This window comes from Carlito syrichta, unplaced genomic scaffold, assembly GCF_000164805.1.
Source record: "Carlito syrichta isolate Samal-C Ts95f unplaced genomic scaffold, Tarsius_syrichta-2.0.1 Scaffold309858, whole genome shotgun sequence".
Taxonomy (NCBI): Eukaryota; Metazoa; Chordata; class Mammalia; order Primates; family Tarsiidae; genus Carlito; species Carlito syrichta.
In genome coordinates, this window is record NW_007253954.1 from 288826 (window position 1) to 305837 (window position 17012).

General features: G+C 40.7%; 1 protein-coding gene across 1 annotated transcript in view; it reads left to right on the forward strand.

Annotated features, from left to right (window-relative positions):
* RTN1 (reticulon 1) overlaps window positions 1-17012 on the forward strand; it is a 164763-nt gene that overhangs the window by 26098 nt on the left and 121653 nt on the right. The window contains 1 exon segment of the mRNA XM_021717561.1: window positions 1-305. This exon segment is cut by the window's left edge and continues 26 nt beyond it. Within this exon segment, the coding sequence (XP_021573236.1) occupies window positions 1-305 (305 nt within the window).

Here is a 17012-nt window from a genome sequence, read left to right on the forward strand (position 1 = left end):
GATGAAGCCGGGCGTCCTGGATGCCATCCGGGAGGAGGCGGGCGCCCGGGCCGAGGAGCGCGTCCCCAGCCGGCGGGGCCTGGTGGAGCTGGAACCCTTCCCCAAGTACCTCTCGGCCGCCCCCCAAGCGAGCCCGGAGCGGCCCACGGGAGACGGAGCCACCCCCCCGGCGCCCGAGCGGCCCACGTCGCCGCGGAGACCTGCGGAAACCGCGAGCTCCAACCAAAGTCCGGCGGCTACGCAGGGCCCTGCGCCTGGAGGTCCTGGCGCCGCGCCCCCTCTGCTGTTTCTCAATAAGCAAAAAGGTAAAGCGTCGCAGGGTTATACACATCATTCCCATGCTGGTCAAACAGTGGACCAGAGAACAATTCCAAAGGGGTGAGAGGAAAAGAGAGAATGCAGATCTGCAGCTGGGATCAGAAGTTGGTGAAGTCAGGAGCAGAACCACGTGCTCAGAGCGGCCCTAACAATGAGCGGTTTTGTGTACACTCCAGTATTTCTGAATGGAGTGAATGTGTCCGTCCTTTCACTCCACGGCTGAGTTTCCTCCCGTGGGAAGCGATGCTTTTCTTGTTATTGTCCAGACTCCTTTCCAGTTCCCCACTGCTCAGTGGTGGGAGTGGCTGCGGGCCCTCTAGGTGCCGGGACCCACTGTAGCACGTTCCACTTTGCCAGCCAAGCCTGTTTCTTAAATGGACCAAGCGGAGCTCGGCTTCATCCTTTCTCTTACCTAAGGAGGAAAGGATTTGGGCCTTGAGAAGATTTTTGTGTCTCAGCTAGTCAGGAAAGACAGGGATCAAAGTTGGTTCCAGATTTTCTCTTGTCCCTAAGCAAGACCTAAGGTGACTGTTTTTTGTTTTTGTTTTTGTTTTGGGTCGTGGTACACGCGCCTGTAGTTCCAGCTACTTGGAAGACTGACTTATTCATTTTTAAAGTAACTTATAACTTGTGGTGATTTTAATTTGGTCATTATGTTCTCCCTATGAGGTGAATTCTTCAAATGCAGGAAAAATGGCAGTCATTATTTTATCTTCCAGTCACTATGTATGTAGAGGAGAGTCTTCCCCCACCCCCCACCCCCCACCCACCAAATCATTCACCACACCTGACTGTTGCCTTTTGTAATTTGAAAAGGAATCAAAGAGTTATAGCAATAAATGAGGACCCGCTCATTCTGTTTGTTGGTGGTGAAGATAGAGAACCCAGCTCCTGTGGTAGAACTTTAAGGCAAACCCTAAAATCCCAACTTTGTCCAAGGTCCCTCCCCACCCATCTCTCCTAACTTTTTTTTCCTTTACAAGTATTTTGCCTTTAGTAGCAATTAAAGTGCTTCATATAGAAATAGAGGACACAATCTTTCTCATTATAGATTGGAAGCCAGCTTCTAAATTCTTTAAAATTAACACACTGGAATGGGGAAACCTAAAGGACTGAAATACAAAGATACTCCTGCCACACAATTGCTGGTAGCTTAGACACGTGGCATCCTGTGGGGCTGATATAATTGACTCTTGATTTCCCAACTAAGTCCCCTGAGAGTCTCGAGTGTATTTAGTGTGTGTGATAGGGAGGTTATGTGAAGACTGATGTAACAGTGGGAATATGTGTTTGCTAGATGAATATTAAAACTATTTTGGATTCTTTTGCTGTTACCCTGAATGTGATGGGAAAGGACTCTACAGCTGGCAGGGAGCCACAGGAAACAGCATTTATTTAAATAACCAGGACCCCAAAGTAATGGAGCTTGAGTCATGCTGGGCATTTATGCACATCATTACGCTGTAGCAGGCGTGTGTCTTCATCTTGTACTCTAACTAATGTTCCTGAGATAGTTACCCTGTGCATGGTCCTGTGCAAATATGTTTACTCTCAAAAGTAAATACATCTGAAGACTAAAGAGCAAAGGGAATTTTGCAGGCCCATTTCCCTTCTTAGTAAATTTGACAGACAAGTACAACACCTGGGACTCACTGACCAGACATCTGATGAAGAGCTGAGGGGATGGGAAACTGCAGCTGCGAGTGCAGAGTCTTCAGAGCATCATTTACCGCCAATGTGATACCATTTGAATCTCAGTGCAAGTTGCCCCATATGGCTTGGACCCTCTGCTGCCAAGTTAGAAGGCAGAGAGGAGGGAGTGACAGTCTTTTCAAAAGATTAAGGCATGCTGGGGTGAGTAATCTCCACTGTCCTCTACACCAAGGGGGCCTTTGAAATCTAGTCTCCCACTGAAACTCACTGCTTAGCTGCACTGTCTATAAAGAGAGTCTAAAAGGCCATTCTGGGGCAACCATGAACTGGAGGTCTTGGGCAGATGACTCAGTGCTGCCAGCAGGTTGTTTGAGCTGTGAGGAGGTTTTTTTTTTTGGCGGGGGGGGGGGGTTTGGGGGGGCAGTCTCACTTGCTTCATCTCAGTGGGTGAGACAGGATCAGTGCTGCCCAGCCTCCCACAGGCTGTTCTTAATCACTGTTCATAGACAGCAGGTTTGTGCTCATGCCAAGCTCAACTTCCCTCAGTGGTGAGGTCGGGTCAGCTTCTGTGGTTTCCTGCTCTTGTCCACGGTAGCATCTAGTGGTATGAATGCATTTGAGTTCATGCATTTACAAGTATGTTCATTCCTCGGCCTTGAAGCCATCCTGTGAATGCTGGGCTAATTTTCAGAAGAATCTAGAAATATTTAGAATAAGGTTTAGCAGATATCCAATGCATCCTAGCATGTACCATGGAGGGTTACAGTTGCACGTGCCCTAACAAGGTCTATTTTTGGAGCTTTCTTCCCTTTCAGAGATCTCTGCTCTTGTTACTAGAGAAAAAATGCAGTTCTTTCTTCTTGTTTCAGTTCCCTCCCGTATAATCTTGCCCCATATTTCTGCTCCCCCACAACTTCTAGAATGACCTGTTAGGAACATTAGATTCTTAAGAGGTACATATATCTTCATTTCTACAAGCTTATCCCTGACTACTAGGAATGTCTGAGCGAAAGCCAATGTAAAAATTCTCAATAAAGCACTACCACCCAGTGCAACTCATCAGGATGGGTATGTGGTATTTATCAAGGCTGTTTGATTAGAGTATCTTTTCTCAGGGTTCATCTTCTAGAGGACACACTTTGGGAAATAGTGGTGTCTTGGTCCTTCTTGCATTCTGATTACTTTAGCATGCAACTCAAAAATATGGGGTTTGGACTAGCCATATAGAGAGCAAGTTACAAATAAGAGACTCTCAGGCTCCAGCCAAGACTTGCATTTTAACAAGACCCACTAGTATTCCTAAGCATCTTAAAGCCTGAGAAACCATGTTGTAGACTAGGGCAGTTCACTTTCACTTTCCTACCTGAAACCATTCTGCTAAGAGCCACCAGACATTTCCTTCTTGCCAGACAGATGACTTTTTTCAGTCTCATCTTTATGTCTTCTTTGGTCGTTTAATATCATACTGCTAATCAGGCTTTAAAACATTAGTAAGAAAATAATATATGTTCATAACAATAAATTCAACTGTACAAAATGGTGCCAAATCAAAAGTTAAAGATTCCCTACTCCACCCTTCCATTCCTAATCCTCGGAGATAATCAGGCCTTTGTTTTGTTTTGTTTCTGTTGTTGGTCTTGTTGCTTTTACAAATTTTATTTAAATGTGTAATTTTATTGAAGAAGTGATGTCATATTGAACATATGGTTTGTAATGCATTTCATTTAGCAGTAAAAACAGAACAACATCAACTCACATGGAGATCATTCACTCCTTTTCCTCCTCAGAATGTTTTTCTTCTGTATTACACTGATGTTTCTCCTTCCTGGTTCTCCTCTTTCTGACCTCTTTTCTAATCTCTTCTGCTACCTTCCATCTAGTTCCTCTGTGTAGCTCTGAGCTTTGTCCTTGTCTTTCTTCCTCCTACATCTCCTTGCTCTCCAGCTTGCTCTAAACCAGTGCATTTCCTGTGGCACTTCCCTTCCCAGATTTCTCTATGTGAAGTTCCCTCTTCTATGCTCCAAGCTCATTCCCTCACTGTCTATTGGACATTCCAACACCTCACAAATTCAATATGTCCATGTTATTTGTCAAAATCTGTTGCTTTTCTTCCTCTTTTTTTTTTTTCTGAGCAAATGAAGCGATGTTATTTGGGAGTCACTTTGGTATGAACATTCAACCTGCAGGACTGCAACACTCTTACAGTTTTAAATGTGCCTACCTTTGAATACTGTTAGGAATTTGTCACACAAAAGTGTTACAGCAGGTGAGCAAAAAATATATACATTATACACATGTGTAAATATAGTTATAAATATATATATAAATATCTTTTCTATAGCATTGTTCATAGTAATGAAAAAGTTGCAAACAACACTCCCATCAGCAGGGAACTGAACAGATGAATCTTGATTCATCCATCTAATGGCATTTTAAAGAACTAAGTCTGGATCTGAGTAAAGACTCATTAGCCTGAGACAAAGTTAAAAGTACTCGGTGCCAACCTGATTTTAGTCACTTCTGTGGAAATCTTGCAGTGGCATTTGGCCACAAAATTATCATCCAGATAATCCAGAATGTTCTTAATGTTTGAAAAAATATATCAAAATGAAAATACAAAATGTAAAAAGATTTTTTTGTAATATATTTGTCCTTCTGTTTTGTCCCTGCATTTAATAATTCAGCTTGAGATATATTTCTGTATTCTAGGGGTTCCTAAGTGCTGCCTGGGCACGAGGTACCTCAGAATCTCCTGGATGCTTGTTAAAAATTCAGGTTCCCACTCTACCTTCACCCCCAAAACTACAGAATGAGAATAAGCTGGGCATAAATCTGCACTTTTCATAATCTCACTGAACCTTGAGAATTTATGTTGTGAGAAGATGGAATAAGCATCCCAGAACACTGCTGTAATACAAGAAAACAATACATAAATTTTACTCAAGATTATGGCATCCCCACCAAAGCAAGACCTTACCTATTCTGCCATCCATCCTTCCTTTGATTTGACTATGTCATACTGTGTGCCTGACACTAGCAATACAATGGTGACCAAAGAAGACATGAAACCACCCCTCATGGGGCTTACATTCTGATGGGGGCAGAGGGCAGACATTAAAAAGGAAATCAACAGAATGATGTGTGAGAGAATACCTGATGGTGAGTGCCACTTATATAGGAAGTTCAGAGAAGAAGTTCTCTAAGAATGAGGAAATTGAGGAGTTAACTATGGCAAAAACTGATTAAAGAAAGTTCTAGACAAAAGAATATGCAAAGGCCAGAGGCAGAAAAGTTCTGGAGGTATTCTAGATATGGAAAAAAAAATGATGTTGTTGCTAAAATATGATAGGCAAAAGGAAAAGTAGCAAAAGATGGGGGTGGAAGGTTGGCAGTGCCCTTTCATGCACATACCATGGTGCTGAGTTTGGTCTTTCCCAAGTATTCCAAGAAGCCACTGAAATATTTTTAAACCAGGAAGAGGCATGACCTTCACATTTTTTAAAGATCACATTGGCTGCTATAAGAAGAAAGGGTTGGAGGAGGACAAGTGTGGAAGCAAGAAGACACATTAAGAAGCTTTTGCAGGCATGAGATGACAGTGGCTTGGAGAGGGTGGTAGCCATGCAGATGGGGAATGGATGGATTTGAGATATGTTTTGGAGATAGACTTACTGATGTTTTGGGTTGGTGGGGGTCCCAGTACCTCTTAAATTATCTTTCAATTTTTATCTACATGATTACAAAGAAATGCAAAAATATTTACAATGGAGAAAATAATCCCATGCTTTGCTGCTATTTCATTAGTCATTGAACTTATTTTTTTTGCGTCTGCTGTTGGAAAAACCATCCATTTGGGTTATTTGTGGCACTGAAATGTTCTCTTACCATTTGAGCACTATTTCTACTCTATTTCCATGACCAAGAACATGGGGGTTTAATGTGCTTATGTGACAGTGATATTTGGGTGACTGAAAATGGAGCAGGAATGCAGGTCAAATATGGTGCCTATGGAGGTTAAATAAGACACATGCTGAGATAGGCAGAGGTTGTGGACAAGTAAGTTGGTTATCTAAATAGAGTTATATACATGCTTGTCTAGGGCCAAGAAATCAAAAATGCTTCAGAAAGTCTAAAAATGCCCCAAATTTGAATCAAAATTATATTAACAGGCAAAGAAAAGTCAGCAGCCTATCATAAAGCAGAAGTTAAAGTCAGAGCAAAGGTAGCTTTAAAGCAAATACTCAAACTGGGGTCTCAAATTGGGATAAGCACACTACTGGGCCTGCTTACTGCAGCTCAAGACTGCAGTTCACCATGGTCTCTATCCGTGACTTACTCAGTGATTCCTGGGTCAATCCTGTCTTTGTAATGGCACTTCAGGATTTTTAAATGGTCTAAGCCTGAAAATGTGGTCCTCCTCTATCAAGTAAAGCATTGATCCAGGACTTTTCTCTCTGCTTGTGGAATTGGGTGTGAGGGGCAGGACAAGGTGGACTAGTAAGCTCCATGGAACCATTGAGTTTTTCTGTTTGGTTTTTTTTTTTGAGTCGAAGCCTCACTCCATCTCCCAGGCTGGAGGGCAATAGCACACTCATGGCCACCCCAGCGTCGACCTGCTGAGCTCCAGCGATCCTTCCACCTCAGCCTTCCAAGTAGTCAAAACTACAGGCATGCGCTACCATGCTCAGCTCATTTTTTTTTAATTTTTTGTAGATAGAGATGAGGTCTTGTCAAGTTGCCTGGGCTAGTCTCGAACCTGTGGACTCAGGCAATCCACTTGCCTTGGCCTCCCAAAGTGTTGGGATTGCAGGCTGAGCCACCAAGCCCGGCCACCATTGATTTTTTCTAGATAGAATTTCTCAAAATGTGGTTGGTGGACATTTACATTGGAAGCAGTTTGTTAAAATACTGGTTCCTGGGCCCACCACAGGATTTCCTAAGGAGAGGCTAAGGAATCCGCTTCACTGTGTAGCTCCCCAGTGAATTGTTGGCACACCAGAATTTGAGAATCACTGCTCTAAGGACCGGGTCAAGGTTGATCTCTCAAGATCCTCAAGGTAATCCCTGGCAAGTTTTTCCTCTAGTGCCCAACTTTTTCCAGGGCCTAAGCCAGACTTCTGACAGTTGGGCTTTCTGTCTGGGCTTAGATGTTAGTGGAAATGATTCATGTGGGTAAATGTGGTTTAGAATGAAATGTATACTGTTTTACTCCAAGAATTGCACCTCCTCTTGAGAGAAGTGGAGGGGAGACTGTGTAAGCATACCCTGTCCTTGCCAGCCCACTCTAGAGGTGGCTACCTAATTCCCCACCTCATGATGCCTCTACAACAAAGGCCCCAAAAGGAAATGGTGGAGACACAGAGGAGATAACCGTTCATTGTCCCAGTAGTTAGGGCTTCACAGGTCAAAGGAGTCCTCCAGGTGGACTCTGTCTTTAGCTTAGAGAACTCATGGGAGACAGAGCGGACCTGAGGGTGGAGGCTTTCACCCACAAATGGGGGAGTAACAAGTGTGATTTTATTACATAAGATAAAAAAAATTTCACTACCACTAATAAATAATTCAACTCAAATTTGCCTATTCTGGTAAATACAGCATTCTGGCTTAACTCTTCTCTTCTGGCAGACACGTCATTTTCTTACAACTCTTGGCAAAGCACAGAAATCTTGGGGGATTTATCTGCATACAAAGCACTTGCAAAAACAGCATATGTGTTCCAAAACCTAATTCTTCCACTTCCAAATTCACTCTTGTTTACCTCTCCCTAACATCTCTGGGAGAGTTCTTTGATTCTGCATCTAAAACTGCAGAGGAAATCAAGTAAAGCAGAAAAATGGTTTTTGTATTGATTCCCTTGACTCACTGTTAATGTCTGTTGCCATCCAGTGGTTGTGATGAAAATATTCACCTCATCTTAAACCACTGCCATTTGAAATTTGCAATAAGATACCTTGGTTAAAATGTAAGAAAATATGTCTTTGAGTTAATTTGCAATGTCCACGTGCTGGACTATTTCTGTGGTGATTGATCATTTAAATTGCTGACTATGTTTTTCTTAAAACAAGCACAAGAGCAAGTTTTAGAACAAGTTCTAAAAATTATTTCTAAATGGGTAACTTTATTTTTAGCAGAATTAATTTTGAGCTAGACCATTTGGCCTCTACCTAAACATAAAATATGATAGGATGTAGAATGTATGAAACATAGTTTCCTACTAGTTGGAGCTTTTGAATCAACACCTTCATTTCAAATTGAAGTCAAAAGGTGTGGTATGGTCAGTTGTTCTAGTTGACTTTGCAAGGGTAGAAGATCCAGGACATGAAATAAGACCTACTGATTCTCATCTAGTGCTCCTTTCCAACTGCATCTATTTCCAGGTTGTTGGTTTGTTTTTAAGCAAAGCTAAATGCTTTTTATTGAAAGTTGCTTTAGAATGTGGAGATTTAAAATTTAATGGCATGATTGTGTATTGATGTAGATAGTCTTATTTTGGTAGACAATATGCACAGCTAGTTCCACTAATAGCATGGAAATCCAGTCACTTAGCTAGAAATTCAGTCCAATCACCAGGAAAGCATTTATTTATTTTTATTTTAGCTTAGCCAATTGATAATTGAATCCCTTTTACACAGAATCATAGTTTTCCCAAATATTATAAATAAAGAAAATAATAATTAAATTGATTCCATATAATTTTGATGTAAGTAAAGCAGTCCCATTGCCAATTTGTTCTTTTTATTAATTTTTTTTCATTTCTCTGTTGAGGTTCACATTTTTTTCTTTTTTTTTTTTTTTTCTTTTTGAGTTGGGGATCTCACTCTGTTACCCAGGATGCAGTGCAGTGGCATGATCACAGCTCAACCTCAAACTCCTGGCTCAAGAGATCCTCCTGCCTCCGTTTCTTAAGTAGCTGGGACTACAGGAACATGCCACTACATCCAGCTAATTTTTTTTTTTTTTCAGAGAGGAGGTCTCACTATGTTGCCCAGGCTGATCTTGAACTCCTGGGTTCAAGCAATTCTCCAGCCCCTGTCTCCCAAAGTTCTGGGATAATAGCTATAAGCCACTGTGGCCAGCTGAGGTTCACATTTTTAATGCTCTTTCTTATTCCTCTAAAAACATAATCCTGGAAATTTGGGAAGATTTTTATATATTCAGCTAAGATGAGCTTTAATTCCAAAGCCCAAAATCTTGACTTTGACTTTGATTTATAAAGCCTCACATGATTTACATTCTATTTCCTGTGGAGACAAATTCTTTCCCTCAGAGCCCGCTAGTATAGCTAAAAACATAGAAGCCTTGTTGATGGGGCAAGTTGCAGAGCCAAACCTAGAACCTGAGGACAAAGTCCTTGGAAAAAGACACACTCTCTGGGCTCCAGCCTTATTGTTCATCTGTCACATTCTAGACTGGCTTCTGGAATGAGACAGGAAATCATTCACCTGAACTATAAATTTTGTCTCTTCCAGTGTATATATCTGCTCTTGAAATTTATGATGCCCATTTTGTTACAGCGAATGTGGACTACTTTGCACAAGATTGATATTTGCTCTTCCACAGTCTTCCATAGTCTTCACACTTGCTGGGAAGTGGCTCTTAGTCAGGATAGCATTTCCAAGCTCTCCTTGTACCCAGGTGAAGCTGTGAAACTAATTCTTATCAATAGAATATGAACAGAAGTGATGTGGGGCACATCTGGGTGAAGATGGGTGAGTTGTAGGTGTGCCTTTTCCTCCTTCAAGGTTCCAGACCAAGGGGTTGGCAAATGAGGAAGGAACCTGTTTGCCGAAAAGATTACCTGGTGACAAGCTGCCTGCTAATGTTACTCACGTTCACCTATTAAGTTTGAAAAAAAATTCCTTTCATGTTAAGCCACTGAAATTTGGGGCTATTCGTTTCAGTATCATCCTGACTAATAGAATTACCCATGATGTAATGTTGAGAAAAAAGTCGAGAAAAAAAATCTACAGTTAGAATGCATGTTGGATCATACGTCCCATAATTTTTAAGTCTGATTTTTACGGGCATAATAAAAGTAATAATTGTAAGTCTTGTTTCTTCTATATGCCTTTCTCTGTCATACAGTCCTTTGCTGATGCTAATCAACCCTACTGCTGGAATTACTGATGTGCTAATTCCAAGTAAATTTTAAGAAGACAGTCCTGTCCTCAAGACATTTTATTGCTACTTCCTGCAATGTTGTTATAAAAATTGTACAAATCTTTAATAACCACAAGGTGAGTAGCTAGTGCCCTCTGGAAGCAGAAGCACAAAACATTTCTGTAAGAGAGAGACTCCTAGGAGACCGAGGTAAGTTTCTCTGTCTAGCGCTAGCCACAGGCAAAGTTAGGAAATAGGTAGAGTATCTTGAGGTCCCCCTGCATCCCATCACTAATGCACCTCCTGCCTCCATTGCTGTCCCTCAGCTGCTTAGGGACTGTGCAAAAGCTGTGATCGCAAGGAGCTCAGGGCCCCCACTTGGAACCCAGTGCCCTGAGTTCTCCCTCTTCCCTTCCAGAGCATGCCTTCTCTGTTCCTTGTTTCCTTGGGGTCTCTCAAACTCTCCAGTTTTTAGAGTGTACTATACAGGCTTCATTTGATCCACCAGTTGTTTTTCAAGTGTTAACTAGTATGTGGCTTCTTCATATACAATAGGCTCTAAACTTGGGTGAAGTAGTGAGCTGCGTGAGGGTAAGACTGGCCACTGCTGTATGCAGCATTTTCCTCAACCCAAGGCTCCATCCTCAGCAGTAAGTGCTCTGAAACTTATCTGAATCTGCTCCAAACCTGAATGCCCGGTTATAAATGTACCCTGCGATGTATAAGAGGAACTCCATCCTAGTGGGGAGATCAGCTCACTGTTGCCTGGGATCACAGAATTGGAGGAAGAAGAGTGGATTGTTCTCCTTGGAAATTTCCATTCTGCTTTAGCGTCCTGTGAACTACTCTGTTCCCAAAAGACAGGATCCTCAGCTAGAATCAGCTCCCCGAGCCCATGCCGAAGGTCCTTTCCCCACCAGAGGCCCCTTTTCTAAAGACTTTCTCCTCTAAACTCTGTATCCTTTTGGTTGCACATTCCTCTTTCACTGGGATAAAATATCATAGGCCAGCTGTATTAATTATACCCCTTATTACTAGCTGTGTGACTTTGGGGGAAGTTGACCTGTCTACACTTCAATTTTCTCATCTGCTCAAAGGGGATAATAATACCCATATCACTAGACTCTTGTGAGGATTAGCTGAGATAATTTAAGTGCTTATCCTATCATTTTACTACTATTTAAATATTTATGTTAATAATCACTCTACAATGAAATGAGCTTTTGGAAAAATCCAGCCCAGTTACTCATTTAATGCAGGAATACTTTCTGCAATATACTCCTTCATAACATTTCAAGTAATAAGTTTGCAGGTTTTCATCATATGTACAGTGTGATTGACTGCTTTCCAGTAATTTATAGGAAGTTGACTTGATCTCAGTAATATGCTGTTTCCCAAGCATATTGTGTGGCAGGTTGCCTCTGGGTAGGTTTCCTAAAGCCAGTTGACCCAATTTATCATTTTCTGTTGAACTGTTTTCGATATATAGATTCTTAGGTCTGACTCTAAATATCCCAAAATATAAATAATATTTGGGTAGAACGTCTGTAGATCAGTATTTTTTAGTGTGCCTTAGCTGATTTAAAATGTCTAACCAGGGTTCATGACCACTGAGTTAACCCCATCTGTTGTGAATAGGTGTGTGTGTGTGTGTGTGTGTGTGTGTGTGTGTGTGTGTGTGTGTGTGTGTGTATGTGTGTTTAATCTTTAGTCCCATGTTTGTCCCTCCTTTGTCTCAGGTGTGCTTTACACTTTTGCCTCTGTTAGTCTGGCCATACTATAGTAACAAACCAACAAACCAACATATCAATGACTTCTCTCAACAAATATTTATTTCTAACTTACAACTATGGCTAGTTAGTGGAGGCTTTCCTTTATCCTATTACAAAGGGATCCAAGCTCTCACCCTCCCATGCCACTAGAATCTCAACATACGGCTTCTCAGGCTACCATACCAGGGGAAGAAAGAGTTGGAGGTTCACACTAGCTCTTAAAAGCCTTTTCCTGGAAATGACACATGTCACTTTTGCTTTGACTCATTGGCCAGAATAGTAACGTGACTCTACCTATCATAATGGGTGGGGCACACTGGAAATTTGATGAGGTTCTTATCACAGACTTCTTGCACAATGATCTCTTGTTTTAGAGTTTCATAGCACTTATCAACACCCAGTATATGATGGGTGCATTTGTTTATTTGTTTATAGCCTGTCTCTCTCAAGTAGACGTTAAGCTCTTTGAGATCACAACCTTTTGTTCACTGCTGTATCTCTCATACTTACAATGATTTTTAGTGAGTAGTGGGGCCTCAATAAACATTTGATGAATAAATGCATGGTGAATCCAGACATAGGTGAAGCCCCTGAAGTAAATTCTAGGGTTTTATTGTATGTCAGTGTGCTTTGTAGCTTGTATTCTTTTCCAAAAGCTAATTTAAATGTTATTGAGTCCAGTGAAAGGTTAAAGAATAATAGACCAATTAAGAAGAGAACATTGTGTATGGATCCCCTACTGTTACTCATGAAGAACATTTATCCCTTGATTGTGCACTCCTGGAGTAATCAACGCAGGAAAGGGCAAATGTAGTCAGCAGAGAAAGATGCATTCTGAGGTTCAGCTGACATGGTCAATAAGAGATTTGAGTTGGCAAAGCACAAGGTGACATCACTGTAGACCTGTGTTCAGCCTTTTCTTTGCTGAGCTGAGCCTATTGAATTTACATAAGACCAATCTTTTGTAACTTTATTATCCTTATAAAATGGAAAACTTTCTGCAGTGAATGCTTTTTCTTATTTTAAATACAGCAGAACCCAATTAAAAACAAGGTTTGTTATTAAAGTTGGTAAAGAGACAGGCAGTATTATGTAGACTTAGGCATATGCTCTGGAATAAGAAAGATTTAGGTTTGAACCTCAGTCCACCACTTATTGACCTAAAACTTCGCAAGCCTCATCTGTAAAATGCGGCTAATCATTTTTACTCCCTAGAATTATAATGAGATTTAATAAATAATATTTTTTAAAGTACTTAGGTTGGTAGAAGAACTGGCATCTTGTAAATGATAGCAACTATCATCACATTCTATAATTGGATTGTATTTTCTGTTCTAGATCAGGTGATATACACAGGTTACAATCAGTGAGGGGAGGTACCTAAGGAGACGAGAGAACGGGAGACCACACAGATGGGCTGTCCTCTGTGGATCAGTCCCTTGGTCTGGTGCTTCCATGACTGGCTCTATGGTGGGCCTGTAGCTCAGCCGGCAGCCCACCCTGCCAGTATAGGCAGCATTCCTGTTACCCAAGGTGGGAAGGATTCAAGTGGGCTCCTTTGTCACCATCTGTTGTAGAGCTCACCTGTCACAGCCCACCTCAAGGATGCTGTTTCCCACCTCATGCTTGACATCTAGCTCAAGCCTCCGACGCTGGTCCTTTCAGTCTAGCAGGATAAATTAGCAGAAAGAGCCATTAGGGCCACTGCCCTTTAAAAGGTACTGAATTCATGGCAAGCTTGGAGTGCCACAGACTCCTCTATTTTCCAAAGTGAAATTTTGCACACAAAGAAGGTTCAGCCCTATCATTCTTTTTTTATGATAAACTACCTTCCGAACAACCTAGAAATATTTAATGTAGTATTTGGGGACAAGCTTCAGTTACAGTCTCACTATGATAAATATGGAATCATCTCCTTAGCGCGGATGGATAAACAAATCCTTGAGGTTTATCTGTTTTGTAAATAAAATGCTTCAGATAACTACTGTTTCTCTCAAAAAGCTTTCCCATTTTTGTTACATGCTCTCAGTTATTCTTTTTTTTTTTTTTTTTTTTTTGAGTTGGAGTTTCACACCGTCGCCCAGACTGGAGTGCAGTGGCTGCTCCCAGCTACCGCAACCTCGACCTGCTGGGCTCTGGCGATCCTTCCGCCTCAGCCTTCCAAGTAGCTGGAACTACAGGTGCGCGCTACCACACCCCGCTAATTTTTTATTTATTGTGGAGACGAGGTCTCACCAAGTTGCCCAGGTGGGTCTCGAACCCGCGGGTTCAGGCAATCCACTCACCTCAGCCTCCCAAAGGCGTGGGATTACAGGCTAAGTGGGAAGTCAATTTTGGGGTACTTTTGTCTTTGTCTCCTTAGACCCCTATGGGCAGGTGGATTGGCATTAGGTAGGGGGCAGGATTTATGAAGGATTGTTATCTCTATATAAGGAGGTTTCTTGTAACAACTTGTTTGTTTGGTGCATTTTGCTTCATCTTTTTTGTCCACTATTTGCATGCTTCCAGAAATATTTGTGCAACTCACTTCAAAAAGCTGTACAAAGCATTTCACAAGCACTGACCAAGAAATGTTCATTCATAACATACTATTTTAATCATCCTTTAAAGAAAATCAATAAAGGTTTGCCCTATAAATGTTTAACTCTTACCAGTGAGTATTCTTGGTTCTTTTTTTCCCCAAGGTATTTTAAATAGAATATTTTGCAAAGTTGCATACATAAAGAAAATAGTATAATGAATTTCCATATGTAGATAAACAAAACTTAAGTCATTACCGTTTTGTCATATTGTTTTGTCTACTTTTAGGGGAATGTAGCCATCAAGATATTTCACTCCTAAATATATCAGTGTACCTCTCTAAAAATAGGAACACTATCTTACATAACTACAGGACTGTCACTGCAGCTAATAAAACAAATACTTCAACATCATCTAATGCCCAGTTTATATTCAAATTCCCCCAAAAATACTCCAAAATTTTTTTTATCCTTCAGTTGATCAATTTTAATTAGCCAATGAGCAAATAACTCTCAACTTCTTTATTTCCACTATATTAATTATAATAAAAACAGGAAGCAGGAAAAATTTCTCTCAGATTGTATATTACATAATGATCAGATGTATTTCCTTTATTCCCAATATTATATTATGAAATTTTTTGAGCATACAGAATAGTTGGAAGAATTCTTCAGTACACATTGTTTATGTGGTTCTATTTTTAATTCTCTTCCTGACTTCTTGGTGACTGGGTTTTGATACTCTTTACCCCTCAGATTCAGTGAGAAAGTAAGTAAGTATTGTGAGGTTCTTTTTAGGCAAAAGCCTTTAATAATATTTGCAAACCGAATGGATAATATGTTTATGACTTTGCATAGCTTACAAATCTTGGGAATATCTTCTGCTCCAACTGGGTAGCTCATGCCAGCCTATGAGTATTATTGAGTCTGATTTTCAGTTGACAGCACTTTTCTGGGACAGCTCCAGAGAGCCAGGGGCTGCCCTGTTGCCAGTGGAACCAATGGACTCACCATATGGGTTAAGCGAGAAAATGACGAGTCACCCTGTCTAATACTGAAGCGATTGGCAGAGGCAGTGTGTTTATACCTTATGCAATGTCAGTTGTATTTCAACATTATCAAAAATATCATGCAAAGGTATTTGGAAAGAAGAAAAACAAATCTGGTTTTTAAAGTGTCTGTCTCAGGGTTGCTGCTGTTGCTATGGAAATCAGAGAAGCAGATTTTCGTGCTTTACCACACTGAGCTTGTTTTTGAACAGATTCCTGAGACAGTGGGCTTTCCCCCTCCTATTCTGGGTGGTTTTGTTAGACATAACCTTGCCTGAATAATATTAACATATCTCTTGTGGGAAAGCACATTAGGTGCTAATGCTTGATGTTGTTTTTAGCAGAATAATTTAACAATACTGGCTTCGTTTTTCATCTGCATGTTTTTAAATAGACTGACTCCTGTAATCAGCATTAATGTAGTGCTCAGCTTGGAGCATAAGGAAATGTTAGTTTAATATTTTAGTGCCATCTGCTGTAAGTTTCATGGCATTCTAACCCATATGGCTTACTTGCAGCAATTCCCATTTTTTAAGTCTTAGTAGAACACAGCAAATCTTTTCCCAAATTTTTCATGCCAATTGGCCCTGTTTCTTCTTATTGATCATTGGATGAGGCTGTTATCAGAAGACTATGTTCCCTTGACTTTAGGTGTTCATTTCCTGAAGACTTCTGTTTCAGCTGTGTGTGTGTGTGTGTGTGTGTGTGTGTGTGTGTGTGTGTGTGTGTGTGAGAGAGAGAGAGAGAGAGAGAGAGAATTATTAAGCAGTTAACTTCTTCCTAGGTTTCTCTTTCTTATCTGAAGTGATACCTGACTATTTGTAAATTCAGCAATATTACTATATAAGTACTTTTATTGAGAACCTATTACATTCCAGGTTCTTTCCTAAGCACTTGAGGAGAGAGTAGAGAACAGAGCAGAGTTCCTGCTAACATGGAGTTTCATTAGTGGAAGAGACTAATAGTATATAAATATACACACATAATACAGGTGGTGGTAAGTGCTGTGAATTAAAAAATAAAGCAGACTAAGGAAAGCTATTTTAAATATGATGGTCAAAGAAGGCCTGAGAGTGATAGAATTGGAATGGGCATCTCTAATATGTTAAGGTTGCTACAAGGACAACAAATGTGCCCTTCAACCCTGTGCCTTGAGGCTCTTGTTAAAGATAGTCTCTTGTCATTAACTAATTAATTATATTTCAGCACTAACCAGAAAATGATACAGATGAGAAACAAATGTTTTCTTTGAAAAGATCAGAGAGTTTCTGCTGTTGCTTTGGAACTGGCTGGACCTTGGGCTTAAGTCTGCTTGGCAGTTCGTTAATTCAGCACATGCTTAGAGCTCCTATTTGTGTCTGATTCTGTGCTCTAGGAGTTGCTTTTAACTGAATGCTTCATCAACCCTCACCCCATCAAAGGTATATAATAAATACATGTGGTATAATAAATAATAGCACCAGGTACCATTATGGTTAACTCTCACTGCAAATGCTGTAAATCTTAAATGCTATTGGATTTCAGAGGAAGAAGAAGTGTTGAGATGTATAGCGCATTTCTCTTCACCTACTCTCTTTAAAAGTCAGTTTGATCAATTTCTA